The 9405-nt window shown below is 47.1% G+C and overlaps 1 protein-coding gene across 1 annotated transcript in view; it reads left to right on the top strand.

The window, feature by feature from the left end:
• The window catches only part of LOC130392824 (glypican-5-like), a 24361-nt gene extending 15974 nt beyond the window's left edge, over nucleotides 1–8387 (top strand). The window contains exons 10-11 of the mRNA XM_056603315.1: nucleotides 7349–7363; nucleotides 8362–8387. Coding sequence (XP_056459290.1) covers nucleotides 7349–7363; nucleotides 8362–8387 — 41 coding nt within the window. The remainder of the gene's footprint in view (nucleotides 1–7348; nucleotides 7364–8361) is intronic.
• Nucleotides 8388–9405: the final 1018 nt, after the last annotated feature.

Here is a 9405-nt window from a genome sequence, read left to right as displayed (position 1 = left end):
TGTGTGTGTGTGTGTGTGTGTGTGTGTGTGTGTGTGTGTGTGTGTGTGTGTGTGTGTGTGTGCGCGCAATCCTCTGCATGAAACAGCGGGCGTGCGTGTACTTGTGTGTACCTTTGGCGAGGGGCCACTCCATCCCAGTAACCATGGTTACCGTGTGGTCTGCCGTCCCACAGGACCCTATGTGATGACAGGGTGGAAACAGATATGGGGGGGGGGGGGGGGGGGTGTTGAGACGTGGAGGGGGGCTCAGTGAGGCTGGTGGGGGTGGTGTGGTTTGGAGAGCCAGCAGCATGATCCCACACACTGTGCCCCCCCCCCCCCCCCCCGCTGTGTATTACATCACTACTGGAACCCAGCCCTTATCACGGGGCGGCTGGAGAGAAGGAGGGTCGTATGTCGATGGTATCAGAGGCCACCGACAATGGGAAACAATGTGTTGGTCAACCAAATCAATCCATGGGGGCGTGCTTCTGTGTAGCAGTCATGTACGATCCAAAGTGAAGGCTTACACGATGGGCTCTGCAAAACCCGTTCCTGTAGACTTCTTGTTCTGTGTTTTCATCATTCTTTTGCACAATGCTGTCTGATTTGATTTGATCCCCTTGCGTAGTTCTGATTGTGTTTGTCTCAGACTCGCATCGGTCCTGTCTTCTGAGTCCCCTAAAAACTCCAACTTAAAGGATGATTTCTGGATGTTTCAACTTTGACCCTAGCTATTTCCCAATCGTCTTGGGTCTAAATCAGTAATGCAACGAGGATCTTACGATTCAGTGATGCTGTTCAGCGACTGCCACCGTGGAACGGGCGGTGATGTCACAGTTTATGGGACAATAGGGCCTCATAAATGGACGACCCCTGAAAGTGCTTGTTTCTGCCACTTTCTCAAGTTGTTATTATCTGTCAACATTATGAAAATAATTACCCTTTTTTTATTCCCTTACCGATAAATCTAACTTTATTCTTTACCTTCTTGAGACCATCAGTTTATCATTGTGTCTCAGGCAGCGGTCTGGCTTGGAATTCTCCTTTTTCCGCTATTGTCAAATGCAATTTCAATCCCCATTCTCTAAAGATCTTTTAGATATCAACGGGCTACACTTTCATAAACCACACAACAAACTCTTGCCAGCACACCTCTCTTCAACCCTCAGTCAGGTTGTCACCCTTCTCTTCCTGTACCCAATCAGCTCTCGTGATTTTTCAGAGAGAGACTTCTCCTTCTTGAGAGACCAATAACAAACAGACCGAATCAAACCCACAATGCTATTGGTGCGTTTTACTGCCGTCACCGGCACATATGTGCACAAATGGGGCCTGATATTTAATGGTATCCGTGTGTGTGTGTTTGGGTGTTTGTGTGTCTTTGGGTGCCTTCTCAGACACGTGTGTGTGTGCGTGTGTGTGTGTTAGTGTGTGTGTGTGTGTGTTAGTGTATGTGTGTGTCTTTGCGTGCCTTGTCAGACACGCGTGTGTGTTTGAACTTGGGTGTGGAAGAACGTGGTCTATTTCCAGCATGTGGCGATGGTTAATAGGCAGTAGAGATAGAACGCTGGATCCCTGGGGAAGTGATGGTGCTCATTAAAGAATTACACATGCTCTTTCATGCTCTCGCTCTCTCTCGGTCTCCTTCCATGTCTCTTTACCTCCCTTTCTGTTTCTTTCTTTGGCTTCGTATGGTCTAAGGGCTATTCATGGTGAAAATACATGCAAACATTTCATCTGTGCATGGAATTTCTTGTGAATAGACAAATACAAGAAATGACCCGCTACACTTGCTTGCTATTCATCTACACTTTCTCACACACACACACGCGTGCGCACACACTCTCACACGCACGCACACACACACACACACACACACACACACACACACACACACACACACACACACACACACACACACACACACACACACACACACACACACACACACACACACACACACACACACACACACACACACACACACAGTGTCCTCTGCCTTTGCATGTCCTTCTCGTCACCTGTCTCTCTTCAGTCTGTTTGCCAACCTTGCTCGATGTCATATTAATGAGTAAGAAGAGCATTTCTGGAGGTCAGCCCATAGCCACGCTCGACCTTGCTTTGTTTACACCCCCCCCCCCCCCCCCCCCCCCCACTGTTCAAATGAGCAGCCAACAGCCAATCGGAAGAGGAATGCCGATTGGCTGTTGACCAATCATGTTTTCCTTTTTCTATCCATTAACCTTTGTGTCTCCGGACACTGGGAATACTTGTGACAGTGTTGTCCTGCTATAACCCTGCCGGAGTTGTTATGAAATATGGAATCTGGAGAGGCTTCTGACAGTTACTACCTGTGAGATGTGTACTAAAATCCTTACAGCAAACTCAAGGGAGGATATTTGATCACTGACCATCTGATCGTCCACTCTGCAGAACAGCCTGTATAATCTATCGGGAATTCTGCCAGGCATTCTGAGTCTTCAGACAGGGAAAATAGCTGATCTGTAATGCATTATTTGAAAGGCCTGTTTTTCTTCCTTTGAAGCATTGCACTGGGGTTGTTGTGTGTTTCTGAAGGTTATCAGCAACACTCTGTTACATCGTCCTGCAAACACACAGGAGGACACGGGTAAGAGGCCACACATTTCCCTTCATTCACCGGACGTGTTGTACTAGACTGGAGTTCTGGGATAGGAACCATGATGGGAATTCCCATGGATTTACATTAACTTGAAAGACCAAGCGTAAATAGATCTGGTTTGTGCCAGCATGACAGCTGTACTGGAAGGTCTATGGTGGTCTTTGTTGTGGACTTTGTGGACTTTCTTTGTAAAAAAACAACAAGTTTGGAGACAACAGACAGACAGACAGCCGGTAACCTCTAGCGCAAGGTTTCCTTATTTCTTTCTTTGTCTGTTTGAATCTGTTAAAGAAGTATAAGAAACACACATGAGTGTGTGCTTAAGTATTTGTGTGTGTGTGTGTGTGTGTGTGTGTGTGTGTGTGTGTGTGTGTGTGTGTGTGTGTGTGTGTGTGTGTGTGTGTGTGTGTGTGTGTGTGTGTGTGTGTGTGTGTGTTTGTCTGTGTTGTTGCCTCTAGAGAATTGAAATCCTCATTACTGATTCAGCTGGAAAGGCCAGGGTACATTTAAGGGGACACACACACATACTCACAGAAGCTTTCAAGGTCACTCTGAATCATTTGTGTGTGTGTGTGTGTGTGTGTGTGTTTGTGAGCATCAAAAATGGGCATAATGACACCTCCGCCCACTGCAGCACAGGACTCTGATATGAAACACCATTAAAACATAATTTTATGCCACCAATCCTCTGACACACACACACACACACACACACACACACACACACACACACACACACACCTTGAGGGTTAAGTTCTCTCATTGTACTGAGCCCATCAAAGCATAGCTGACATTCCTTCTGCCTCGATTTGTACCAGGTCTACAGACGGATAAATATGCGCAGATGCACTCTCTCGCACGCACGCACACACACGCACGCACGCACACACACACACACACACACACACACACACACACACACACACACACACACACACACACACACACACACACACACACACACACACACACACACACACACACACACACACACACTAACACACACACTCTGGTGACCCAGGGTATATGACAGCTGCTCTGTGAAATGGGGTGAATTCCCTTTCTAGTTTGCACAAGCCTGACTTTTTTTATAAAACCGAGCTGACACGCAGCGTGTTTACGGACAAACAACCGAGCCCCCCCTGCTCCACACACTGAGACACTGTCTCAGTGTGCACGGAACCACACCCCTCTATGTGCCCCGGCAGGGGGTCTCACTCCTGGGGGGGCCACAACGACAGCTGACTAATGACCCTCTCACATCTGTCTGGTACCCGTTTCATCTTGTGGTCCCTGCGTGTCCAACCTGACATCCTGAACCTCGGAGGAGAAAGCTCATTCACAATGCCGAGATGCTAATGGTACATTTGTATGCAGAAATGTAAATGGCATGCTATAATGCCAAAAGTCATTGGGAGCCCTTTCAATGTCACTGGGAGGGGCTCTATCCGATAGACATACATCCCTCACATCCTTATGTCCGGGACCATGGGGGATGCCAGGTGACATCACTGAAGAGAGCCGGTAGCTAGCATTACCAGTAACCTTCAACACAGGGGGTCTGTCCCACAGGCTGGTGGGTGTATGGTGGAGTGTAAATAGGAATGGCCTGAACACTGGAACTAGAAAGGTCTGTCCTTTCGGCGTTCGCACCCTGCGTATGTTCCTCGCAAATCCTCACCCACTAATGTTCTCATCTTCAGCTCGTTTGTCGCATACGACAACAGAGATCACGCCATTAATGACAGATTGACCCACACATACATGCAAACAAACACAGCATTGGTAAATCATAAACACGCACGCACACACACACACACACACACACACACACACACACACACACACACACACACACACACACACACACACACACACACACACACACACACACCATTGAGAGAATGGTTAAAATCCACCTCACGCCTGTCCAGTGAATCTTTCACGCCCACGCCCTGCCTTGACGAGTGTGTGTGTTTTTGTATGCAGGGGTGCGTCTGTTTGTGCGTGTGTGATGTACCAAGGTTGTGTTTGTATGCATGTATGTACGTATCAATCTGTCATGGTTGACATGTTCCTTGTTGTTGCTACAAGACAAACATGCTGAAGGGAATGTAGGAGGCGACACCTCAAAGCCTATGGTAAAACACACATGCACGCACGCACGCGCACACACGCACACTCACACACACACACACACACACTCACACTCACACTCACACCCACACCCTCACCCAATCTGAGCATCAACTGTATTGGCAGTCGTGCCATTCTGCAGTGACCCCTTCCATCAGCCCAGATGATGAGCTGTGTGACCCCAGCACAGATAAACATTCTGCTACCGCGCCCGGGCTGCACATGTCTGCTGTCTCCTACATCTTTCTGTTGATTCACTACGCTGACATTGCGCTTCCATGTGACATCTTGTCCCAGCGTATCATATTTCCCAGTTGTTATCGTGAACCGCGATGATGATGATGATGATGATGATGACGTAAGAATAACCAGTTCACTTGGTCTACTTCGTTAGTTAGGCTAAGATCATTTGCTCTATGACATACTTCATTAGATATTAGACTTTTGCACGCGGAATGCAAGAGTGATTCTGTTCTGCCGTATTAATCCACCACTCTTTTCACCAATGAGAACCCCCTGGCTTGAGCAACTGAAAAGCAGACACAAATGGGAAAATGCTTCCAAGTTGCTCGGGGCTAAAAGATCATTAGGCACTTGGACAGATGGTTAATTGATAAAAGCCATGATGGGAACGTGTTCTCTCTCTCTCTCTCTCTCTCTCTCTCTCTCTCTCTCTCTCTCTCTCTCTCTCTCTCTCTCTCTCTCTCTCTCTCTCCCGCCCCCTCCATCATGACTAATATCTTAAGTATTGATATTAGTCATCATAGCACATGATGGATATCATTTTATTCAATATGGTGTGTGTGTGTGTGCGAGCGAGAGAGAGTGAGCGTTTGTATGCTCATGTTAACGTCTCGGCTCATTCGGGCTCTGCAGAGAGAATCTCTTTGTCTATTGTACTGTGAGACAATGGCTACTGTAAGATGCAGCAGTATCATGTTTCTGCACATCCAGGTGTGCACGTCCAGGTGTGCACGTCTCAGTCAATATGTCTGTTCTTATTCCCATGTCATTCTTTAACCATCGTCATTATTATGGGTTTGGTTTGGAATTATTTGTATCCATGGCTCACCTAGTCCTCTATATAAGGACAAGTCCATCAAACAGTCCAATCTCCTTAGCTTGGTGTTAGGTATGCTGTCATGTTTTATGTTCAGCTGCTCTGAGAATTCTCCTCACAGAAGATAATTCCAGAGGAGCGAACAGGAGGGTGAGATTGTGGTTGACCAAAAGAGCGTAGTGTGTTGAGACTGAGTTGTGTTGCTTGCGGACCAGGTGTGTAGTAGTGTCCGAGAGCGTGTGTGTGTGTGTTTGTGTGCGTGCGTGCGTGCTGGCTTGTGTGCGTGTTTGTGTGTGTGTGTGTGCGTGTGTGTGTGTGTGTGTGTGTGTGTTTGTGTGTGTGTTCGTGCGTGCATGTGTAGTCCTGCCTTCCTTCCTAATTCTTTCATACCTGACTTCCCCTCAGCAAGGCTTGGAGGACTGCCAACACCAAACACACACACACACACACACACACACACACACACACACACACACACACACACACACACACGCGCCTAAAAACACACACACACACATACACACACAAGAATGGAAGGCAGCGTAGCAGCTGTTTACGTGCAGGTGTGGGCTAATTAAACAGAGCAAGCAATTGACATGTGTTCCTGTATGCGAGTCCTGTGTAAGCAAAATCTGTATTCTGCAAATGAGATGTATTCATAAGTCCTACGTACACAGACAACAACATGGTGCCATTCACAAACCACCAATAGGATTTCAAATGCGTGTGTGTGTGTGTGTGTGTGTGTGTGTGTGTGTGTGTGTGTGTGTGTGTGTGTGTGTGTGTGTGTGTGTGTGTGTGTGTGTGTGTGTGTGTGTGCGCGTGTGTGTTTCCTCATTTCAATGTGCTGTTTTTGGTTTTGAGTTGTGTTTTAGATGCAAGTTCGATTTTTCTTATTCAGCTTCAGAGGTTCTGGATCGGATGAAGAGAGAAAAAGGAAAACTGGCATAGACATAACACACATATAATGTGGCCTGGTCCCAATGTGGGTGTGGTCAAAACAAACTGAAACATTGAAGCAATGAGGATGCTGACCCACGATTGGTCGCTTCCTTTGTGCATTCCATTGTTCCCTCTGTTTAGTTTGATGTTGCATCTTCTAGGCTCATTCCTGAGGATTTACTCTCTCTCTCACTCTGTCTCTGTCTCTCTCTGTCTCTGTCTGTCTCTCTCTGTCTCTCTCTCTCTCTGTCTCTGTCTCTTTCTGTCTCTCTCTCTCTCTGTCTCTGTCTCTTTCTCTCTCTGTCTCTCTCTGTCTCTCTCTGTCTCTTTCTCTCTCTTTCTCTCTCTGTCTCTGTCTCTGTCTGTCTCTGTCTCTTTCTGTCTCTGTCTGTCTCTGTCTCTGTCTCTGTCTCTGTCTCTTTCTCTCTCTCTCTCTGTCTCTGTCTCTGTCTGTCTCTCTCTGTCTCTGTCTCTCTCTCTCTCTCTGTCTCTCTGTCTCTGTCTCTCTTTCTCTGTGTGTCTCTCTCTCCCTAGGTCACTGTCTATGTTACTGCCTGTTTTAATCTCCTTCTTTCTCGCCCCTCCAGGTGAGAAGGAGGCAGGTGGGGCCTGGCCCTCTCTCCGCCCCCCCCCCTCCCCTCGCCGGCCCCCTCCTCCACAGGTACGTCAACACCCTTTCTCCTTCAGATTGGACTTTACTTGACGTTACGATTCAAATGTTTTTTTAGTACAATAAAGGTGAAGTTTTTAGACTTTAGTGTTATAATAAGCGAAAACGGACTTGGCAGAAATGGAACATAATATTCGTCAGCATATTTCATCAGTGTATAATAATAATATTAAGGATTGCCATGTTGCACTGCTGCCCAGAACGGACGAATGGCTCTAGAGAGATCCGGTTTCCAGTTGTCACCATGGCGACATCCATTTCTGATTCTTTTTGAGTCGCAGGAGCATTATAACGGCCAATGCGCCACACACTACAAGTGTCCTTGAAGATTAACCCTCTCTCGGACGCAGACGTTGAAATCCACAGCCATGCACACACACCACAGCGCTATATATACGTGTCCGAGCAGCTTAACTCTGTGTGTGAGTAAATAGACTGTCACCATCACCATGTCTTACAACATATACAGCGTCTCTGGTGACTATGACCAAGATACCCGGTTTAACTGATTGATTTGCAATTCGCCAATAATTTACCTTGGTGTGATGGAAATATGATATTGCTTTTATGCATAATTGAAAGACCTCCTGGCCCCCTACAGAATACCGGCCAGCACAGGTCATCATCGTCAGTAGAAAGGGCTGGGAAAGGGGGGAGAAGTTCTACACACTAGACCTCCCAAACGACCCTCTCAAAGCTACATCCACCAAGATTCTCCCGTTGGTTCTTTGATATAGCCTTCAGACTTTATTGTCCCCGAGGGGGAAATTATTTTTCAAGCCACAAGTACACGGGCCGCACACCAACGGTTAAAAGCAGATGGACAACAAACACAACAACGATAACATGCAGACAGGATATGCAGACACCGTGGGACTGGATTGCCATAGCGATCCCTCCGGCACAACGGGGGCCTGTTCCTGCGTCCAGAGGGCATGATGGTGGAGTGCCAGTAGAGTGGGGTTGTGTTTTCCGGTGCTATTGTAAATATATATTCACCGTGATGATTCTCCTCTCCCTCCAGGTGGCCGTTCTGGGGGACTCTTCCTCCATCTCCACGGCTCACCTTTCACCTCTGACCCTGACCTCCCTGCTCTGCCTGTCTCTGCTCCTATCGCTACGGCAACCGCTCTGAGTGGGACCAGGAGCATTTAATGAAGACTGGCAGAAAAGAATAAAGAAAGGAGAAGGGACAGTGACAACGCCTCAGTAGAAGTGTGTGTGTGTGTGTGTGTGTGTGTGTGTGTGTGTGTGTGTGTGTGTGTGTGTGTGTGTGTGTGTGTGTGTGTGTGTGTGTGTGTGTGTGTGTGTGTGTGTGTGTGTGTGTGTGTGGACGGACATTAGTAAGACACCCACGATGAAGGCACGCAGGAAGAGGTTCAGCAGAGTGAAGAACATGGACAGAAGCGGACTCCATTTTGTGTCGCAGGCGTGTTCAGGACGTTCCTGGTATAGCCCATAGGGAACCCTGCTGTCAACCGAGATTTAGTTACCTTTTATACGCGGACGTCCCAGTCTGATGAGAAGCTGTCTCGTCTGAGGACAAAGTGTCTCGTCTGAGGAACAGACGTCCAGTCAGAGGACAAGCTGTCCACTCCGAGGAGAAGCTGTCTCGTCTGAAGACAAGCTGGCAATGATTCCTGCCGGGGACAGTTGTTCTCTTTATGTCCTATTACCTAGCCTACTTACCCTCTTGTATATATACACGTTTATTTAACATTGTTTAATAGTTTGCACAGCACTACTGACTTTTTGAAGACAAATGTAAATACACATATTTATATGTACAACTCTATATTCAAGCAATTGTTTGGTGTGGTTATTCTCAGTCACACACATGGAACTGTCTAGTCGCAATTTTTTAATCTTCATGCCATAAAGCATCATTCTATGAATGTGATTAACCCTGAAATACTGTTTTTCAGTTTCTGAACAAATAAACAAAAAACATTATGACATTTATATTTTACTGCT

This window comes from Gadus chalcogrammus, chromosome 12, assembly GCF_026213295.1.
Source record: "Gadus chalcogrammus isolate NIFS_2021 chromosome 12, NIFS_Gcha_1.0, whole genome shotgun sequence".
Classification (NCBI taxonomy): domain Eukaryota; kingdom Metazoa; phylum Chordata; class Actinopteri; order Gadiformes; family Gadidae; genus Gadus; species Gadus chalcogrammus.
This window is presented reverse-complemented; position numbering and strand designations above follow the sequence as displayed.